Source organism: Mauremys mutica, chromosome 1 (genome assembly GCF_020497125.1).
Source record: "Mauremys mutica isolate MM-2020 ecotype Southern chromosome 1, ASM2049712v1, whole genome shotgun sequence".
In the NCBI taxonomy this organism is placed as follows: Eukaryota; Metazoa; Chordata; order Testudines; family Geoemydidae; genus Mauremys; species Mauremys mutica.
Genome location: NC_059072.1, coordinates 122,511,117 through 122,534,124, shown reverse-complemented (window position 1 = coordinate 122,534,124; position 23,008 = coordinate 122,511,117). Strand labels below are relative to the sequence as shown.

The following is a 23,008-nucleotide window of genomic DNA, read 5'->3' as shown; positions in this document are numbered from 1 at the left end:
CAGTCCCGTAACCTTAACCTAGACTGCTCTGTTCTCTCAAAGGTCCATTGTCTATGAACACAACAGAAGCAACTAGAAGATCTGAGAAACTACCCAATAGTGGGTGTGGGAAAGCAAAGAAAGATGAAGTGTATCTCAGTCCCCACTTAGCTCCCATTTAACTTAAAAAAAGGCAGTAGGCTGAACCCATGAAGCAGGTCCCCGCCCTACAGGAAAAATGTGGCCTTTGACATTATAGTTTATTAATTATTTGGATTACATTAGTGCCTAGAGGCCCTTTCCCTGTCTGGGATGCATCTAAGTGTTGGCAGCCTACACTGCTTCACATTCAGAGAGAGCTCTGGGGTGACAGGGACCCTACTGTACTTTCAGCACTATTTCCCTCTTGCTTCTAGCAGCATCCACTATAAGACTTTGTAAGGAGTGCGTAGGTTGATTTAATTGGTAGTGAAGCTTATCTGATACAATGGACTAAACAGTTCATCTGTTTGCTGGAATGTTGTTAATAAGAAGTGGGTAAAAAGAGCTTAGAGCAAGTAAAAATAGTTCTTTTTGAGAGGTTTCATGATCTAACATTTGGACGGGGTCCTATTATGATGTTTGGGCTAGGGATTTTTCCATCTCTTTTTCCCTCTCTGCTTATTATTTTTGAAATGCTTTTCCTCTGTATTTTTAGTGGTTCATCTTCTTCTGTTTCTGTCATCATGGCATATGGTTTGGGTTTTCTGATGGTTTACTTTGCTTCTGTGGTGTCATTTATTGTCTTGGATTTAACATCATAATTTGCATTCCATCCAAGGACCAGAAAGTGCATTACAAACATGGATTAAGTAAACATCACTACTTCCCTGCAAAGCAATATCAGTTGGGGTCTTAGCCGTGGTCTACACGGGGGGGGGGGGAGTGTCAATCTAAGTTACACAACTTCAGCTACATGAATAACGTAGCCAAAGTCAACGTACTTAGATCAACTTACTGTGGTGTCTTCACTGCGGTGAGTTGACTGCTGCTGCAGCAATTCAGCGGGAGGTCCTTCGCTCCGAGTGGGAGTGAGGGACCCTCTGCTGAATACCTGAACATGCCGCCCCGCTCCGGAGTGGCTGCTCCAAGAGCTGCTTGCTAAGCTGGTGCCTGGAGCCGGCCCTGGTGTAGACATACCCTTAGAGTCTTAGAAGTCACCACAGAACTCCTGCCTCCACTCTCCAATCCTGGGATTGATTCTCTCTCTCTGCCCCAGGTTTCCTGATTCCCAATTCCTCAGTTCAATCACTAGATCATTCTCCATCTAGGAGAGAATTCTTAAGATACTGTCACAGGCTGAAATTTAAGCTTTGGTTAAAAAAAATCTTTAAAGCTAATAGACCTGATTTTCTTTAGACTAAGGCCATTTTACACTGCTCTGGAACAAGTCACATTTACACACACTTTACGACCATTTTTTACTGCTAGAGCAGTATAAAGGTGCCATAGGGTATGTCTACACGGCAGCTGGGAGGGTGCTTCCCAAGGCGGGTAGGCAAATTAGCATGCTACAAATAGCTATGTGGCCATGATGGCTCAGGGTAGCCACCCGATTACAATCCCGTCCGACGCCCTCATCGCATTGCTGTCCATGCTGCCATAGCCACATTGTTAATTTTAGCAGGCTACCTCAAGCAGAGCTAATGTGTGTCTGTCTATGAATGCTGGGAACCATGCTCCCAGCTGCTGCGTAGACAGACCCCCTAGTGTAAAAGAGAATCAGACCCAATTGTAAGCTCTTTGCGGCTTTGAGAAACTGTCATTTTGTTCTGTGTTTGTACAGCACCTAGCATAATGGGGTTCTGGTCTGTGACTGGGGCTCCTAGGCTCTACTACTGTATAAATAATAATCATTAATAGAAATGTTCAGTTAAAACTGGCTTTTTGGTTGGCAGGTCAGTGCGGTTAAATACTCCCATGTGGTGCTGGAAGCTCACATACAACAACATTGTGTCTGTGGCAGAGAAACACAAAATAAAAATGACTGTTTTTGCTTCGTTGTCATAGTGGAGTGAAATGAAACAAAGTAGAGAAAAGTAAATGGGATTTTAAAAATATGTTCTGTTTTAATGAACTATGGTGTTAGTTACCTAGTAAACAGATTAAAAAAGAAAGAGTATTTTATCTTTACAGCATCACTTTATTGAGACCACATTTTGCTTTTCTTTGGTTTTTGTGGCGAAAAGAAATAGATTTTACAAAAATCATTCACAACAAATACTTGCGCAAATGATGCAGATCAGCTTTAATATATTAGCTCCTATTGCCAGAAATATTAGTGAAATGCAATCTTGCCTCCCAGGCTGCAACCAAAGAACCATATTCATGGCCATTTTGGCATTATAGAAACCCAGAGAAGTGCAAGCTGAGCATAAATAAAAAACTGCAACCAGGGGGATAATAACTTACCAACGAAAGGCATTCTATAGTTCCTGCTACGGGTTCACCTAGAATGTTATTTCTTCCAATTATTTCCCTCAGCTAATATCAATTTTCCCATCAGTTCTGTGTCAGAGAGCTTATTAAATGATCTCAGTGAGTTGGTTGGGATGCAGATTTTCTAAATACAACCTACTTTGAGATGTAACATGGCCATTTTATACTGTTAGTCAGGCGATTCCATTTGTCCCAATGGTTTGGTATACATAGACTCAGGGAGAGTGGAATTTTGCTTTCCAAACCTAGGAGTGATTTTAAAATCTACCTTTTGACTATATTTTTTAAATTTATGGCAGAAGAACAGAATGTAACGCAGGTTGGCATACTGCTGCCGACATTTCTTGCATTTGCTATGATTCATTAGCCCAACCTAACAGAGACATTCGGGGGGTTATAAAACCTTGTCAGGGTCTTGTTTTGAAAGAAGCAGAGAGAGAGGGAACTAGAGGAGTCCTTCATATTCTACCATAACTTTTTTCTCATTTTTCTATAGAGCGTAATGTTTCCATGTCCCTTTAAGGACTGAGCGGATAGTCTTTATTTTCATTGCTCTTTGGTCTGTTTACAGCTGTCCTGTTAAATAAGTATAGAAAGATACATATTGCAGTGCCTCTACTAAAATTCTTCTTTGGGAACTAGGAACTTCTTGTAGACTGCAGCTGCTGATCCATTCAGCATGCTGATGTGTGTTCAACCTCAAGTCAGATAGTGGGACAGATCCTCAGCTGGTATAAATGGTTTTAGCTAAATTGACATCTGTCCCAATTGCCTTTTCCATCTGACAAAGTTACACTTACACTTAGTGGCAAATTTAAAAAGATTTTTAAAAGATTATAAAAGTGTACATGGGGATCCAGGTTCTGGAGCAGAGTGTGCTAAAGCTTTTAATATCTTCTCTCTTCCCTAGAGTAAGGGAGAAACCCCAACCACCAAATCTGCTATTGGTAAAGTAGTAAGTAACATGCCTACTACAAAACTCTTTAGATTTCATGTGATGACTTTTGTGAAGATGCTTGAGAATGGGAGTTGGCCTTTAACTAGTTCTGCATATATGTATAGGATGAATCTCTCAGTTAAATCAACCATAAAACTGGGATAGCTCTTTCACTCTTCAAATATTGAATATTATGGCAGAACACCTTGTCCTTGGGAGGGATTTGGATTATAATTTCTTCAAAGTAGGAACACTGAGACAGACTTCAATCTCTGTCACATTAACTTCAATAGAGTTATTTCTAATTTACACTGGTGTACATGAGATCAGACTATGGCCTGTTGTCATTAATTTGTATTTAAAGCGCCATGCACCACTGCAGAGCTGTTGACTCAATATTACACCGTTTTAATTTATTTTTTATACAAATTTGGTTTTTGGACTGATTTGAAGGTTTGAAAGGAACATTTGGAGCAGTTTTTTTATTATTTTTAAAAATACCAAATTTACAAACAAATGCATATGGGGCCAGATAATCATCTGGTGTACAGAGTAGCTCCACTGAAGTAAATGGCACTATGCCAATTTATAACAGCACATATGCTACGTGCACACATACTCGCACTAATTTTAATCGAGCTAGCGTGAGTACAAATGGCAGTGTAGCTGTGGTAGCACAGATAGCCGCAGTGGAGGCCTGGCTTAGCCATACTGAGTATGTACCCACTCTTTTCAGGCAGATTTGTACACAGCACAGCTAAGCCATGTCTCCACTGTCACTAACCATGCTAGTGCAGCTTCACTGCTATTTATACTCATGCTAGCTTGAGGAGTGCAAGCGCACGTACGTGTACACAAGCATAGGAATCACACCTCTGGCTCACATTGTAGATGTAGATGGTCTACCTTTGAAGTGACGTGTAAAAAGTTGGCAGTATGATTCTGAAAAACTCTTCTTTAAATTCAGTAGAAATGGACTTACTATGCTATTCTTATAACCCTATCGTTTATTTAATCGTGGCATTTCAAATTGGAAAGAGCTGTAAGGGAGGAAACCTATTAAACTGCATCTTTATGGCTGAGAATAATGCTACAATATCTGCTTTTTTGGAATCCAGAAATGCAAAGCAGTAGATGGTCCGAATACTAATTCTGCAGTTATCTCCTGAAGTAAGTCTCTCACCTGTTCCTGTGCTGAAACATTGGCACTGTACTGTTGACTACACCAGCTGATGGTTGTGTTCCAAACAATACCTGAACAATAGAAAGGAAAACAGAGTTCACTGGAACTTTGGACAGGCAGCCAGTTCTCCGTTTCCAGTGGGGAATCCCTATTAAAATGTTCTGTGTAATCAACAAGTATGTAAGCAGTTGTCTACTACCCAAGGGCACTCTGCCATAAAGGTATTTAAGAAGCAGGTAACATCAGCTAAAAGAGATTGACATGATCAATTTTATGTCATACCTGTTAGATTTTTGGATTAGGCCCTTGGTTAGAGCTAGACTTGGTCACATAAATGGTCAGTTTAAAAACTTGCTTGTTAACAAAGTTATTAGCATGTCCTGCAGAAGCCAGAGGCTGTGTTGTCTCACCTTAGAGAAGCATGTAAGAGGGGCTGTGGTTTCTCTAAGGACGCTCACTTAGTCAGTTTATTATTATTATTTTCATTATTGAACATTTAAGTAGCACTATAATATTCCAGCGTGCTTGACAGATTTTTAAGTCTGCTTAATTAGCACAGTTATCACCACATGGAAGGTATTCTTATAATCCATTAGTGGCTTGTTATTAATAAGAGACTCTCATGTGAGAATGTGCATTATTTTACTGCAGTCTAATAAGCCTGACATTAAAAAATTACACGTGAAATTAACTGCCCCCATGTGGAGTTCAACATTTGAGGTGATGGTCACATTGAAGTTCTGCTGGTGTATATTGTTGCTTTTCTATCATAACTATCACAGCAGGAGCATGAAATCAGAAAATGTGTGTGTGGGAGGGAAATCAAAAACAACCCCCCCACACACAATCCATCTCAGCCTAAATGGGTTTGACTAGACACTAAAATAGTTGCCAGCAGCCTATTCCTAATACTGTTCCCTCGGTGAAGTGAGCCCAAAAGTGATTGAAGTGGCCTCTTCACTCTTTTTAGTTCCCCACCTCGGCAATTTGCTATTGTGCAGTAACGCCTTGTGATAGACCCAGGCCAGTTGGGAACAGCAGAGTAGTAGAAGGGAGATATACTGGCTACTGGATAAGCAGTTTTCTGTTCCCTGAGTGACCAGAGCAGGGGCTGCTCCAGGCTAATGAGAACACCTAACTCCAATTAACCCGCTAAGAGTCAGTGAGGCTGTTAAGCACCTGACTCTTATTAAGGCCCCTCTGATGCTATAAAAGGGCTCACTCCAGTCAGACTAGAGGGAGCTAGGGAGAGGAAGTGTGTGTGAGGAACTGGGAGCAAGAGGTGTGCAAGAAGCTGAGAGTGAGTAGGCACACTGCTGGAGGACTGAGAAGTACAAGCGTTATCAGACATCAGAAGGAAGGTCCGGTGGTGAGGAAAAAGGTGTTGGGAGGAGGCCAAGGGGAAGTAGCCCAGGGAGTTGTAGCTGTCGTGTGGCTGTACCAGGAGGCACTCTAGACAGCTGCAGTCCACAGGACTCTGGGCTGGAACCCGGAGTAGAGGGCGGGCCCGGGTTCCCCCCAAACCTCCTAACTCCTGATCAGACACAGGAGGAATTGACCTGGACTGTGACTTCTACCAGAGGGGAAGGTCTCTGGGCTGTTTCCCGACCCTCAGGGTAAATCCGTGAGGCGAGCAAATCCGCCAATAAGCGCAGGGCCCACCAAGGTAGAGGAGGAACTTTGTCACAGCCTATAGCAGAAGCATGAGAACCTTGGTTACTTTTGGAGCTCTCAAACAATGAATGATGAATATGGACCATAAGATGTGTCTCCACTAGCATATTACATACGTATGCACAAATCTCTCTAGCTAGCCATTCTGTCCAGGCATTGGTGTTCACTGCTGAGTAGTCTGATGTGTTTGGAATTTCTAACGTATGTGTCCTGGAGACAGCAGAAGTATCCTCAAGCCAGGCTTTTGGCTTACCAGCATCATTTTGCACTGCAGGGCAGCAGGCCCTGGGGTTCAGATATACTCAGGACTTCTGCGCCCCCAGGACAGAGGGAGAAATGACAAATAATTAGGCTTGGGCAAACAGAATAAGGTGTTTCCCAAATAGCACAAATGTCTGGCCTGTCTGGTGAGCTGCAAATATGAATTGGAAAATACTCAACTGCCATATTTTCAGGGGTGTGCTAGCCCGAGTGGGGTAAGGAGACAGAAGGGAGGCTTAGAGGGGGATATCCAAGGCTCAGAAGAGCACTCCAGCCAGTTTGTGGCTAGTTAGTCCTATGTACCTCAGTTATATTGCAGTCATTTCTCATTAGATCCACACTCAGAATCATCATACGGCAATAAAAATTAGAAAATAAACAAAATCTCAATTTGCTTTCTCTTTACCTGGCCTTGTAATGTTGCTGCATTCTCTCCCTGAACTCCATCCTTTCTATTTTACCTCTTACTTTTGTGTTTTGTTCAAAAATATATATTCCCAGTATTATCCAATAACATCTTCAAATATATATACATGCATGGGGCATTTGCCTATCCCTACAAAATATAGCCAACATTTTTAGATTTGGGTGTCAAAGGCACATAAAACCATATTGAGACACTTAAGTAAGTTGCTTGATGTTCAGAAATGCTGAGCGCCTGCAGTTCCTATGGACATCAGAGGGAGTTGTGGGAGACCAGCACCTTTAAAAACTCAGAACACGTGTTTAAGGTGCCTCGCTTTAACTACCCAAGCTTGAAAATTTTTGCCCGTATGCTTAATATCTGGGGCAACTGGGAGTGGAGGGAAAACTACTTCATGAGCATGCTCCCTACAGGACAGTTGATGGAATGGTATTAATAACAGACTCTGAAAGAAGCCATGTGCTCTGATCACTTGAGGCCCGATCCAAATTGTCTTTCTATTGACTCCAGTGGATTTTGGATCATGCCTGTCTTTAGTGCTAGTCACCCAGAACACTCCGCCATGAGACTGGCCTGTGCTTGGTGAGAACAGTTGCCATAGATGAAATCTGCCAGTGTAAACTGATGAGTTATTTGTTCCATAATTTTATCTTTAGTGATAAATTGTAGTTTTGAAAAGGAAAAAGTCCATCAAATGTCATGCTTCAGAGAATATATTGATCTGCAATACAGGCAGTTGCCCTCTTCCCCCAACATCCCACACATAGCACTGTATGATTAGCTAGTTAATTATGGGCCTTTTTTCAAGTGTCCTTGCAGCAGCAGTCATTGGCCATTCATGAGGCACAATATCACACCTGCTGGGCCGATGCAATGTAATACACATCCTGCATTCCAATGATTGCCAGTGCTTGGATACCTGGGATGGCTATCACAGCCCTCAACAGTAACCGAATTATAATTTGCAAGGACACTTGGGATTGTCTCTGGGAATCTCGCTCCTGTCTGTGGTGATCAATGTATGTTGCTGTGCCAACATAAGGAAGGTTATGGGTGCTTTAGCACATTGAAGATGATATCTGTATTATGGCATCTCCTTTAATGAAAAGAGAGGATGGGGTGGAGGGGCACTTTAAAATATCCACAGATATGTATACATAGAATATGTGATAAATTCTTGGGATGCATAAGAAATATTGAGTCCCGACAAAATGAAATTGTTTTTTTATTAAGACACAGTCAACCAAAAAACAACTTGAAAATGATGCAGATAGGCCATTATTGGATTAAAATGTCGTCTTTTATAACAATATCCATTTTTTATAAAAATTAATGGGCTGCTGGGAAGATACATGATTTTTTTGAACCAAGTTAATTCAGTCCATGTACATGCATATATTAGGTGTAATGTGGTTTTGCTGCCTGGATGTATAGATGGCAGAATACATATCCATAAATTTAGATGATTTATGGATCCTGATTATTTTTGTGAACACAAATGACATAGGAAATATCCACTGGCAAGGAAATAACCTTGATAATTTAATTGCATTGGCTAATGTATATGTCAGTCTCTCCCTAATGGGATGGTTGCTGTTATGTGTCATTAGCAAATGTCTCTGCACAGCGTACATTTTTTTTCTCACATCTTTCACATGTTCCTGAAGAATCTTAAAAGACATTTTTAATGTTTCTTGTGTTGTTTAAAATGAACCGTGAACAATTTTCTCTGGCTAAGAACAGCGCTTGTGTTCAGTACCTTGGAAAACAGTCATCATTAACGTTGGAGCAATTTCGATAACAATATGTGTCTCAGTAAAGTTTTTTTCAAAGCCATTGTTTAAATGGAAAAATCACACTCAGTTGCCTCTCCCCAGCTTAGGTGACTTTCACAGGACTCATAGTCAGTGAATGAGAACTTGAACAAGACTCAACTGTCTGCTCATAAGCACTGGCAGTAGCAAAGTGCTGACAGGATCTGGCTCTTGAAAAGGACAGACTATGCTGCTAAATGGATTTGATCTGACATAGTTGTCATCGAGCAAGAATCCCCTTTGTGATATCAGGCTGGCCAAAAACAGAAAGCAAAGTGGCTTGTTCTGCTATATGCACAGAGCTGGGGCTGTTGAATGAAGAGTTTATGCAACCCAGTTGGATTTTTAGGTTAATGTTATAAACATCCTTCCTCAGCTGTTTACACCTGTGTGGTAAATAACATAGTGACAATGCAGCTCACTCATTCATGCTTGAAAAGGAATAAGATAGATGAACTTGACTTAATATAAAAGCATAAGAGTTGAAGACCTGAAGCAGCAAGATCCACTTCTTGCAGCCATACAAAATCAGGGTTTGTCTAAATGAACCCTTAATTCACAGCAAGCTGGGGTGTGACTATCCCACTGTTCATTGTGTCCGTGTAGATAGTACTGCTTTGCACAAACAGTTCCCTAACATGCTTTAATTTACTCCAGTTTCAAGGTGGGGTAGATCAAAGTGCTCTAAGTTACTTTAAGTATGCTGCAGCAGGGTCTACATAGACATAGTGGTGTGTGGCAAGCTAGTGCGAGGTAGATTTACACCCCAGCTTGTTGTGCACTGTTTAGATAAGTCCTCAGTTAGCTGAGATATAGCACCCTATCCTGATGCACTTAGACATCAAATTGCTAACCTCTGAAAACTTCTAACTGGTTCAAAATACAGTTTGCTCAACAACTCAGGTGGCATAGACCAGTGCTTCTCAAAGTGGTGGTCCGCGGACCGGTGTCGGTCCATGAGCCATCGGCTGCTGGTCCGCGGCGCGTTTCCTCATAAGAGCGTTGAATAGGATAATAATATGGCACTGGTCCCTGGCACATTGGGGAAAAAATTGCCAGTCCCCCACATCAGATAGCTTGAGAAGCAGTGGCATAGACCTCATCAGTCTGTGACTCCCCACTCTGCATTTACTCTTCATTGAATACAGAGTCAACGTTCAAGGCTTCAGTCCTTGTCTTCAACCTACTCTACCATAATGAATGGGGGTGTTGGGTGGGCATGTGTTCATATCTAGAGAAAGAGTTAGTGTGTTACTTTTAGAATAAGGTACTCATGCTGTGGCAATGAGCCTAGACAGACTGAGAGATACTAATGGATGATAAAGAAAAGATGTTACTGTGACACTGACAGACCAGCCAACCTGTGTGTGATCCATAACAACTTAACAAGAGGCATTACAATTGTATCAATGTAATTCACTTGTATGTGAATTTCAAAGAGATGTACTAGACTAAATCATTACCCCATTCATTTGTAGTAATAGAAATCAAGGATAGAGGCTAAGTGTATTTGTCTGTATTTACCTATATCTTGTTAAAAGTTTAACAGTGTAACATTATGTATGCGGATGGTTTAGTTAATCTTAAAATCAAAGATGTGAGATATTACAGGAAACTAATAATATTAGCTACATTGTTTTCAGCTTAACTATCTCTGTTATAATGAATGACTGGCTGTTGTCTTATAGTGTAACTACATTACCTGTGTATGTATAGGAAATAGACAATTAACTTCAAAGCAAATGTCCACAAACTGTCTGCAATGCCTGTTCTTCCTTGGAGGAAAGCCCTGTTGTGACAATTTCTGTGAGGAGGCTTGTCAGCCTGCTAGAGAGCTATAAAAGAGAAGCCTTGGGCCTGATCCTGTCAGCTCAGGTCTGAGTAAACTCTAACAGGGAAGGTCTAAGCCATAGGATCAAGATCTCCGGGTAATTACCTGGATTACCCTGAAATTCTCCTGGAAAAACTAAGTCATGGAAAGACTCTACACCTGAACTGCCAATTGGACTATAACCCTTTGAATTGATTCCAGAGAGACTTTTACAAATCAGCAGCCTCACCATCTCTGCTATGAAACTGACCTAAGGACTCATTTGTATGTATATGGACCTTTTAACCATTTGTACCTCTCTTCTTTCCTTTCCTTTTATTAATAACCTTAGATTTACTTATTAAGGATTGGCTGACAGCATGATATTTGGGTAAGTTCTGAGATTCATATTGACCTGAGGGTAAGTGTCCGATCCTTTGGGATTGGTAGAACTTTAAGTACAGTATGGTGAATAGGGTTTTCAGTAACCTTTCACTATATTAGACTTGGTTGTTGGATGGAAGCCAAGGGGACTATGTTTGGCTTCTTGTTAACCAGTGTGGTTCTACAGAAGCAGTTTTGTTACTGGTTTGGTGAATCTAATTATAGAATAAACCACCATTTTGGGGATTGTCTGCCCTATTTCTTACAGTCTGCCCTGAGTGTGGCATTCTCAGCGTGGTCCATCCATGCACCTGGGTCGCAGTTATATATAACAATTCTGCACTGGAAGGAGAGTGGACTAGGTGGCCAAATAGGTTTCTTCCCCCTCATCTTCAATGATCGTTGCAAATGTTCCACCAGAGAAGGCCAGAAAAATCTTATGGTCCTTGTCAAAATGCCCTAGGGAAAAATTCCTTTTTGGACTTAAAGTTGGGGAATGATGCTCATATCACTTTATGGGTGGAAAGGGGAGCAGGTCTGGTGAAGAGGCATGTAAAGTTGGCAAGGTTGCCAGGACTATACCCTATTCTAAATTCCGCATATATAACCTCCTGTGATAAGCTTTTCTCCATTTCCATGTATCGCATTAATGAGGGTTACAAAGTCTCCTGTGCTGAGTCCATCTTTGGAAAATTAACTTTCTGCCTCAGGTTTAAAAATGCAGACACGTTAATCATTCATATTATTGGAGGCAGCAGGGGGCAAATGTTGCGTTCTCATGCGGGACGGATAAAGCACAACAACCAATATGATTGCAAGCAGAATCATTTATTATTTACAATGCATCATATTATATAGGCTTCTCCATATTAGCAAACGTCAGACACACCAACATCACATTGCTGCTGATTGGTTCTTTGTCTGATACACACGCTTTTCACACGCATGGCCCTTTGCTTACTGATTTCCCATTTCCCATGCAACTCATCTGATTTATGGACTTGTTTATCACCTTGAAACCGATCCCAGCTAGGCCACCTGGCGTCTGCCTCCCTCTGGCAGTTCCCTACTTTCTCACAACAACTTTATCTCACCCCACTGTCCTTGATGTCCACTGCCGTAACTTTCCACCAAGGCAGCATAGGGATGATGTAATCCCACATCTCCCCCTCTTTTCTTAAAAAAAATCCAATAAATCTCTCCAAACTTCATTGCAAAAGGCGTACAAAACAGGGTAAGCTAATAAAAAAAACAAAAAACAACTCCCAACGCAATTATTCCCATATGGAGAAGAAAATTAACCCAAGTGGGCCAGCCAAAGCCATTAAGCCAGTCCCACAAAGGATTATAATCACGCGTAAGCTTATACATATTATCCTGCAACTGCTAAAGCAATGCATACATAAAATGCAAATAATCAAATAAATTCATACAACACATACCTTCAAAATTCTTACAACCATATCCTTGCTTTCCAAAACTATTTGTATGCAAATTTTAACAACCGTTCTAAAATAAAAGAGTTGGCCAATAAAATTTCTCTCTTACTTAAGAAAATGTATTAAACTTTAGCATATCACATTTTTCTTCTGATGTGAAGGGGTCTTTTTGCAATAAGAATCATGGGTCCAGGCAGTCAGTCTCCTGGTTCCAAGGAGTGGCAGGGCTGCTAGGGTCTTTGGGCAGCTCTTCCATACCTGTAAGAAGAGACAGCTAACACATTCCGTTAGTGCCTGGTAGGGTTTTTCAGCTCTCACAGCTTTTTGGGCCCAGTCAAGCCCCCCTTTGTCTTGGCTGTCCGCCAAGTCTTAGCTGTGAGCAATGTGTCCTTGACTGGGGCGAGAAAAGAATGAGCTTTCTTCGGTTAACTCATTCTGTTCTTTTTCCTTCCCTGCTTGGCTTCTTTTAATCTGTGCATCCTGTGTCAGAACACCCAGCTGTTGCTGCTCATACCGGAGAAGCATAACGGTTTTCCCGGCACTGTCCCAGGCTCAGACCAGCCAGCGTAGGACGCCTTCTCCAGGTTCCTGCCAAAACAACTTACTTGCTTGTAGGTCCGAACGACCTCCGGGGCCACGGCACGAGTCTCTGCCTGCGCCGTGCACTCCAACGTCTTCCCGTCCAGGGTTCGCTTCCAGCGGAGCACCTCCTCGTCCTGGGCCCGAAGGGCGGTTAGGAGGAGCCTCCCCAGCTCCCCCTCTTTTCTTAATAAGTGAGTCAGTGCATCAGGGGAGATTCTTTCCCCCTGTCGGTTCATGATGTGCAATAAAAGCTTCTGTGTTATCTTTTCTTCAGCTGATACAGCGGTACTCATAACTTAGCCAGCCGTTTACCTATGAGCTCAAACGCGCCTCTCTCGGACGCCCAGGAGCCGCTATTCCACGGTACCTCCTGCAGCGGCTGTAACCCGCAGCCGCTCACCTGTGAGCTCAACCGCGCCTCTCTCAGACGCCTAGGAGCCGCTATTCCACGGTACCTCCTGCCGGCTGTAATCCCCGCTTTTTCACTTCCCGGCGAACGATCCAAACTGTGTGAATCACATCACGTCGGGGTCACCATTTGTTGCGTTCTCATGCGGGACGGATAAAGCACAACAACCAATATGATTGCAAGCAGAATCATTTATTATTTACAATGCATCATATTATATAGGCTTCTCCATATTAGCAAACGTCAGACACACCAACATCACATTGCTGCTGATTGGTTCTTTGTCTGATACACACGCTTTTCACACGCATGGCCCTTTGCTTACTGATTTCCCATTTCCCATGCAACTCATCTGATTTATGGACTTGTTTATCACCTTGAAACCGATCCCAGCTAGGCCACCTGGCGTCTGCCTCCCTCTGGCAGTTCCCTACTTTCTCATAACAACTTTATCTCACCCCACTGTCCTTGATGTCCGCTGCCGTAACTTTCCACCAAGGCAGCATAGGGATGATGTAATCCCACAGGCAAACACTGTCTCTGTGTGACCAACTACTTTCAAGGGGGAACAGCAAAAGGAAGAGTGAGCTCTTACGAAGGAGGGAAGGCCATGGAGGTGCTGTTGGGATTCTTGGGGATAGAGTCAGATGAAAACTGACAACATGAGTTACTTCAGGTTTCTTTAGCCAGGGAATTTTGAACATATATCCATTTTGTGGGGAAATGCATCTATATCACTATCACCCATGATAGCATTTTGAAATCGTTTACTTCTTAGGTTAGAACTATAGTAGAACCTCACTAAATCACACTTCACTAATCCACACAGCCCATCATTGCTGGGTATTCTTATCTTGCTTGTTGTTTTTACATCAGTTTAACTCTACTGACGTCAGTGGAGTTGTTTCTCATTTACACCAATATAAGCAAGATCAGAATACCCAGCAATTTCTCCCTGTTTCTCAGCATTCATTTAACAGAAGCCTCTGGTGTGGTCTCATGTTACTTCATTACTTTCACAATACACTGTGGAACATTGTCTAGGATATAACGAAGTATCATCATCAATTATTAAAACTACAATTGTCAAACAAGTGCATTCTGTGATGCATTATCTTTGATTTTTTTTAAATTCTGTTTGTTCACTTACTACTTAATTTGCAAAATTTATATTAAGTCAAGTAATACCTTGACATGGATTGCTCAGTCATTATTGTGGATTAGTTTCAGAGTAGCAGTCGTGTTAGTCTGTATCTGCAAAAAAGAACAGGAGTACTTGTGGCACCTTGGAGACTAACAAATTTATTTGAGCATAAGCTTTTGTGGGCATCCGATGAAGTGGGCTGTAGCCCAAGAAAGCTTATGCTCAAATAAATTTGTTAGTCTCTAAGGTGCCACAAGTACTCCTGTTCTTTTTTTGGATTAGTGAGGTTCTACATGATGTGACAATGCTAAGTTTATAAAACTGAGTTTCCCTGTTTCACTTTTAATTCCAAAGCCTGTCACCTCAGAAAGGAAGGCTTCTAAATACACATGCACACCCACTCAGTGTAGGGCCTACTTTAGCACAGGCAAATTGTCTGAATTTCATGCAGACTCAGCAACTGAAGAGTGATCCCAACGTTCTCTGTGGGCAGGAGAAAGGAAAAGCAAACTGCTGTCCAGCTCAATAGCAAGAGTAAAGGGAGAGCCAACACCCTGCTCAATCTTGTCTTTTCGGCAGTTCAGGGTGAGGCTTTTATCTGGGGTAAAGGTAAGGGGGGAACAGTGAAGAGGTTCCCCTGCCTCTCCCTGGCTTGCTGTGGTGGGAGTTCTCTCTCCTGTTTCAGTCTACTCTAACCACTTCCTGTGACTTCAGGGAGGGGTGTGGAGGCATCACTTTCCCCACAGAGTATGTTGGCTGACTGAACTGGCATTGGCCCAGCAATGCTGCCCTTCTCTCTGCTAACAGCTTTGCCCCCCAGCAGGAACCCAAGATCAGTCCCTCCTCCCCTAGGCCTCATGCTCTCACACAGCAGCCATAGAGAACATATCTGAGACTCTGCCCTACCAATCCGCTCCCTTGTGCTGCCCTATTTCCTTAGTCGCCCCTTCCACCCCCCATGCTGCCTTCTTCAATGCCCTCCTACTCTCATGCCCCTACTCCTCCACTCACTGCCTCCTCAAGTGTCCATTTCGTTCCTCTGTCCCTCAGACTGTCCCTTCCTCACTACTCCTTCCCTTCCACGCCACCCTCAGAAGTCTCCGCCTCACACTACATCCCCCAGAAATACCCTTCCCCCTCCTTCTCCTTCTTCCAAAGCCCTCTTCCACCAACTGCTCCTTGCACTCCCCACCCCCCACGCAGCATCCACCTCCTTGTATTGCAATTCACCCTCAGGTACCCTTATCACCATTTCTGAGCAGGAAGGTGGAGCTGGTCCTCTCTGTTTTGGCCAGGAGGGACCCAGTTTCTTTTCCTGATGTACCTGGTCACCAGACTTGGAAGTGGAGAAGGAGGAGTTGGAAGCCAGAGGACCATCCTCATGGGACATGGGGGGCAACATAGCAGTCTCGTCTTTTCTGGGGAGCAGTGTCTGAAGAAGAGGCACATGGCCCAAGAGAAACACAGCAGTGAAGATGGGGAGACTGTGTAGCAGTAGGGAAGGGAGGCATTGCATTGATTATTTGAGGGAGGGGGTGAGAATCAAAAAGTGGTTAAGAATTGATGGCTTGGGAAAGGGGGAGCAAGAGAAGCATTGAATTGATTGTGGGGTGGGGATGCTGAGACTTGAATACATTGAGAGGAAGCTGACAAAAATTGAATGGATGACGTAAGGGTGAGGATCTTGGAAGTATATTGATGAAGAGAAGGAGGGTGTAGCAGGGTGGACCCGGCTCCTGCCCGGAGGGGCTTGAAATGCTGCCTGCCAGGGCTTGAGGGGCGTGGCTCTGCAAGCTGGGCCGAGTAGGGAAGTGGCCACAGCTGGGGCCACGCCCCAAACTGAAGCCCTGGGGCTTATAAGAGGGCAGGGAAGCCAGAGCCCAGGCAGTCTCTCTCTGCCTTCAGAGAGGGATGGGCCTGGTTGCTTATGAGCAGAGGTAAAGTACCTGGGTGAAGCAGGGCTGGGAACAGGCTGAGGAGCTAGGGAAGCTCCAGCCTGGAAAGCCCCAGGCTGCGGCCTAGCAAAGGGCCAAAGGTACTGGGGGTTGCAGAGGGCAGCCCAGGGGTAGGACAAAGCAGCAGGTCCAAACCCCTTTTGCCTGTGATGAGTGGGCTGATACTGCAGTCTGCCCCAGGGTGTGGGGCTAGACCATGACTGTCAGTGGCCACTACTGAGGCAAAGTGGGGATAGTAGTGTGGGGGTTCCCCTGGGAGGGGGAGACCCAATTATAGTGAAAGGGGCACCGGGTCCTGGGAGGGACACGGGGCCGATAAGAAAAAGGGGGGATCACTGGCCTGCAGAGGGCGCTCCGGGCTGAAAGAGAGCGAATTCCCCAGAAAAACCAGCAGGAGGCGCCGTGGCGGTGAGTAGCCCGTTTACAGAGGGGTTCTGAGAATTTATTGGGAGAAGGTGGCAATGAATTGTGTGAAACTACGGAGAGGTGAATTGGAGAACTGAAGGGTTTGAGAATTGAAATATCATGGAGGGGATCAGGAAGTGAACAGAATGAAGGGAAAGGAAGTCAATAATTGAATTGATAGATTAGGGGAGAGGAAATGAGAGCAGAAGATTGAATAATTTGGAGGTGGGGGTTGAGAAGTGAATAAATTGGAGGAGTGTTGCAGAATAAGTGAACCAGCAAAGGAAACACAGAATTGGGGAATGGACAGCAGGACAGGGAGCACAGATTATCAAGAGAACGTGATTCAGAATTGATGGGAGTTAGTGTGGAACAGCTGTAGGTGGGCAGAGTGGGGTAGATCTAAAAACATATTTTCTTGTGCTGGGGGGAAAGGGATGGTAAGAGAGAATGGATTGTGTTATGTGAAAATGGAGAAGAAAAGGAGAGATGAATTGGGTAGAGAAAGGGAAAAGTATGGATGGGAGGAGGGTGTGTGGATTTGGGGAATGAGGTTAGTGTATTTCAGGGGTTAGAGAGCGGTAGAAAGGGATGGGGAAGGAGGAAGAAATTTGGAATCATGGGGAAAAGAAAATGAGGGAGAGAGAAGAAAGAAGAGACAGACTTAAAAATGTAGAAAGGGGAACAGTGGGAGTGGAAATGTAATGGTGTAGCCTGGGTTTCAGAGAGATGAGACTGTCTCTATATATGTCTGTATATGGGTCTGGGAAACGTGCAAGGGCATTTGGTGCTCTTTGCTATTCGTGTATGGCATCTACTGGTAATTTAATATAATATGATTTGCCTACTGGCAGGTTATTTGGGTAAAGAATACCAGGTAAATACTCAGTAAACTTGCTTATTTAATATATAAAATGAATATGTACAAATGCTTTAAAATCTACTTTAATTGTACATTGTATTTTTAAAATTGTGGGGGAAGACCCCTCTAGACACATTCTCTTCCTCCCCGCCCCCATTCCCATTTAATTTTGATGCTTCCTTGTAGTTCCCCAAAGCCTCCCATTTCTTGTTTTGGCTAGCTATCGGCCTGCTCAGGGCCTTGAAATGTCTGAAAGTAATTATATGCTAACAATATTGGGCTGTGCTGTAAAATTTGCTTAGATCAGCATAGCAATTTACAACACACATTTCAATACATGCTTATCAATTTTAGTTGACAATAGATTATTGTACTATATAACCTGCTGGCATAGACTCCCCCAAATGCAAATTAATTTTGAAAATCTTGGCTGCTGACAAAGTCTCAAGCAATGCTCAGTTGTGAACACTAGCTTGGCATAAAAACTGGCCACCTTTAGGAAATGCTGCAAAATCTTCCTCTTTGATAAAGCTGCTCCACCATAACCAGAATGACATTCACAACCTAAAAAAAAATACCCACACCTCACATAAACACAAAAAGAAAAGAAAACCGGGCCCCACCCAGATTTTTGTGTTGTCCAGAAAGGGAGAGGAGCCTGAGTCACCATTAAGTCTGCTTGGATCATTGTCCTTGTTTTATATGGAAGCCCCTCATATGCTATGGTGATAGGCAACAATACAAAACCATGAGATAGATAGATAGGTATGGACTCAGCATTTTTTATTGCATAGCATCACAAGGCCTGCTTCTGCAAGCCTCACTCATGTTATCCAGCACCTTATCCTTGAATAGTCTTACTGATATCAGTGGGGCTACTTGAGTGGCGAGGTACTACTCACTTTCTGTAAGACTGGCTAAATCTAGCACATACTGCTCCTTATCTTCACTTTTCCTTTTCAGTGTGGTGCAGTAGTTACTTATTGTATCCACTTGTACTTTTCAGGCTATGTTTCCCACTTGCCATTTGCCAACAAAGTATTTATTCTCCAGCTGGTAGGATGGGGTCATAGTCTGTTTTGTTGATTCTGTCAGTGATATGGCTGCATGTTTTATGTATGATTTTATCATACAGAGATCAAGTTATATTTAAAACAAACAAACAAACAGAAACCACAATGACCTTGAGTGGATATTATATACACCAAATCCATGAGATTATCTGAACACACACTCTGGATCATCTGATCATAAAAGGTAGGGATGGAAAAGTCAGACTAAATTATGTAGTGTCATCCAAAATTGGTGAAAAAAAGGTACAGAAACAAGTCTTTGATATACTAGTTGTCATCCTTAAAATCACCATTATTGGACTGCATACTGTCTAAAAAAGATCAGAAAAAACAAGGTCAGAAACAATGAAATACTCAAAAAACCAAGATCCTATCACAGTCACATCAAATACTCAGAAAACAAGATCCTATCACAGTCACATCAAAAAACTAGGCTAAATATATTTGAAAGTATCAAAACTGGCAGTCTGTCTTCATCAAATGAGCATCAGAGAGGAGTTGAATTGACCTGACAGCTATCGGCTAAATTAAAAAGTTGAAGAATGGAAAACAGTTCAGATTTGGGGCAGATATACTGGTTTGGAAATAAAAAAGAGGCCTTTCCATGAACCTTTCCCAAAACCTGGAACTGAAACTGAACTAGGGTGGTTTTTTGAGCAGTTTTTTGGTGTCTTGATTGTGTTTGTTTTGCTGCTGTTAATATACCAACCAGTGTTTTTGTTGTATTCTGCTGGTGGGTGGTATTCCTGTTTGCATTGTGAATTAAACTATTGTTAGAGCATGGAGAGCTCATGTATACGCAAGGTGTTTAGTATCTTTTTGTTTTGTTTTGGAGTAGGTGGTTTGTTTTTGTCTTTTGCCTAGTAAACTGAAATTAAAAGAGTTGGGTTAAACCTATTTGCATTATTTTTCATTTTTGGGTGCCTGCAATTCCAGGTTACAGCCAAGACTGGAAGTGCCAAGGTGCTGTGAAAAAGACTGCTTGAGGGACTCCCTGTCCAAAATTTCAAACCCACTATGGTGAGACTTGGTTAAAATTTGAGGAGGGAGTGCTGTAGCCCTTCTTAACTGAATACCAGACTCATTGGGGACTAAATTCTGAAATCTACACTCTGTCGTTACACACGGAACCATATGTTCCCCCAATCCCAAATCAAACTCAAGGGGAGCTCAGCACTTCTAAAAAACTTGCCCCTTGTTTAAGTGAGGAGAAAATTTTGACCGAAGTAACTTGCCCACGGTTATGCAGCAAGTCTGTGGCAGAGCTGAAAATAGAATCTGTGACTCCTGGTTCCCTGTCCGGTATGTTAACCACAAGACCATCCTGCCTTCCTTTAAAAATAATTTTACTCTATTTCCTGAAATGCACTGTCATTTTGTTTTAATGTGTGAAAGAAATGGCAGGATCCCAACAAGGCTTATGTGAGTGCTTAACTTTATGTCAGTAGTCCCATTACACTCTGTGCTTAAAGCTAACACATCCATACGTTTTAGCGGGATCTAGGCCTACATTTATAAGTCACCTAGAAATTAGTTTAGAGTAAAATAAAGTGTGTACACAGGATGTGGGTTCTAGAACCCATTTGAAGCCTTTTAAAAATGTATGTAAAAAATGAAATAACATATGGGATGTTATGAGGGACAAAAGTGTTACTGGGTTCAAAAAAGAATTAGGTAAGTTCAGGGAGAATAGGTAGGTCCATCAGTGGCTATTAGCCAAGATGGTCAGGGACACGGTTCCATGCTCTGGGTGTCTCTAAATCTTCAACTGCGAGGAGCCGGGACTGGACAATGGGATAGATCACTCGATATTGCCCTGTTCTGTTCATTCCCTCTGAAGCATCTGGCTCTGGGCTAGATGGACCATGCGTCTGATCTAGCAGGGCTGTTCTTATGATCTTAATATGAAAAAGCTTTTGTCCTAGGGGGGAGTGAATTGGGGGGAGGGAAGGAATGCTAGGAATTATGGGAAGAAACAAAGTAAAACCTTTGTTTGTGGATGAGCGGGTGTCTCAGGAAGGACTACATTTTAACTTGACACAAAACTATGACAATAAATGTACTATACTTACATGATAATTGCTAATGGAGGAGTATAGAAGCGAGTGAACCATTTTTTTGTGACTAGCTAAATATTGAGGCATTAGCTTATTGCAATAGCTGCTTATTGCAAAGACTGTGCCCATGCTTCATGAACAGGGTTCCTATTATCCCAAAAGGCAAAAAAAGCTTCAACAAAGTACAGTAAAAGAAAATAACTGTCTTGTTTCTTTTTTTGCCCTAAGAGGGTTTGGAATTGATCTGTGTTGCCACCTTTTTAACTTTTTAGTTCTATCACTTTGAGGCAGGAACTAGCCCCCTTATAACAAGTACTACAGCATTCTCCAGCCATGGTTCCAAACTGAACCATATATCTTACTGTGGTGAAGTGAAGTGTTTGGTGCCATCATTTAGAATATAGTAATACTTTTTAAAAGTGGGGAAGCGTCAGTGAATACATTGTTCTAATGGGGGGCATAACTCAAAGCTATGGTGAACAACCAGTAAAATTATGGGGCAGAATGAGAGGAATCTAACCTGCTATGAGATAGTAAACTTTGTATTGTCTTAATTTTGATTTTCCTGCAGCCCAAGATTCCACTTCGCCAGAACGCTATAGAATGAATATTGAGCTATAGTTAAGCATTTTAATTCAAAAAGGCCTTTTCAGATGCTTATATTTTAATTGTAGGTGAAATAGTCAGATCATATCCTAGGAGGTGATGGTGAAAATCTGGCTAATCTGGAGGAGAGATCAAGCACTGTGTGCTGTTAAAATGACTGTCCTTCTGCAGACGACAAACTGCAGTGGAGTTTGTATACGAACCTGTACAATTCTATAGCAGAGGGATATAACTCTCTCTTATTTTCTAAACCTTTTAGTAATTTCTATCAAACTCTGTTTAATTTCAGTAGAATCCTATGGAATTAATCCCTATTCAGTTTGATAAGCTTTTTTTTCCCCTAAAGGTACATAGTAAAGTATGTTTAAAGCAACTATTTGATGGAGTGGTGTGGTGTTGAAATGGTGATGTGATTGAACACATGCCAGTATGGATTTCAGTGAAGAGTGTGAGAAGACTCTGTTTGATTTCCCTGGGCTTTGATTGTCTGAAATCCTTCTTTTGTCTTTTAATGTAGCAGTATCCTAATTACAGAACTCCCTTATTCATACCTCCCTATTTACCAATAGGGAGGTGTATCCACCTATACAGAAGTGTTCTGTTAATTTGTCAAACTGTCTTTGCCAATTGTTGGCTTATCCACTTTAAGTAATCTGTTTACCATTTGTTAGTTTTTCAATTTGTCAATTTTAAATTGATTTATTTTTAATTTTGTCACTAACTGTTAATTGACTGCCATTTACAAGGCAATTAAACTGTTCACATTAACATTTATGCACAACTTGCCCAAATAAATCTGTTAGTCTTTACGGTGCCACTGGACTCCTCATTGTTTTTGTGATTACAGACTAACATGGCTACCCCTCTGATAAGAGAAAGTAGAGAGTTTTAATTTTATACAAGAAACTGGAGCTAATGGATAGCTCATAGACTTTAAGGTCAGAAGGGACCATTATGATCATCTAGTCTGACCTCCTGCACAGTGCAGGCCATAGAATCTCCCCCACCCACTCCTATAACAAACCCCTAACCTATGTCTGAGTTACTGAAGTCCTCAAGTCGTGGAGAGAATGGTAGTTCTATCTGGCAGGCGTGGAGTTGGGAAGTCCATGGTTATTTTGATTCATTGAAACTTGGGATTTGACTCAAATGCCTGTTTTAATATGAATTAAAGAGGGGCAGAGAGGTGTTCCCAAACCATTTATTGCTTTCTAGATTGAAACCAACATCTTAAACTCCATCAGGAACTAAAATGGAGGGCCTAGGCATCATCACTGTAATCATATTTCATCCCTCTGGAAATACAGTGTGGCAGTACTGAACAGGCACAACACGCTGATTCAGGTATGGTCAGCACATCTGACCAATACAACTGGCTGATGAGAGGCTCTTGGCCCTCACAGGGGACCTGATCTAGTGCCCACTGAAGTAGATGGAAAGACTCCCCCTAACTTCAGAGGGCTTTGGATCAGGCCCTAAGTCCCCTTTGCACCATTTCAGAGATTCAGAGGGCTACAAGCAAGCAGCTGAGG

At 42.4% G+C, this 23,008-nt stretch overlaps 1 protein-coding gene across 4 annotated transcripts in view; it reads left to right on the top strand.

The window, feature by feature from the left end:
• LMNTD1 (lamin tail domain containing 1) overlaps window positions 1–23,008 on the top strand; it is a 295,944-nt gene that overhangs the window by 170,906 nt on the left and 102,030 nt on the right. The window contains exon 5 of one of the 4 annotated variants that reach the window (XM_044998355.1): window positions 3,368–3,412. The exons of the other annotated variants lie outside the window; for them this stretch is intronic. Coding sequence (XP_044854290.1) covers window positions 3,368–3,412 — 45 coding nt within the window. The remainder of the gene's footprint in view (window positions 1–3,367; window positions 3,413–23,008) is intronic. 4 annotated transcript variants of the gene reach the window in all.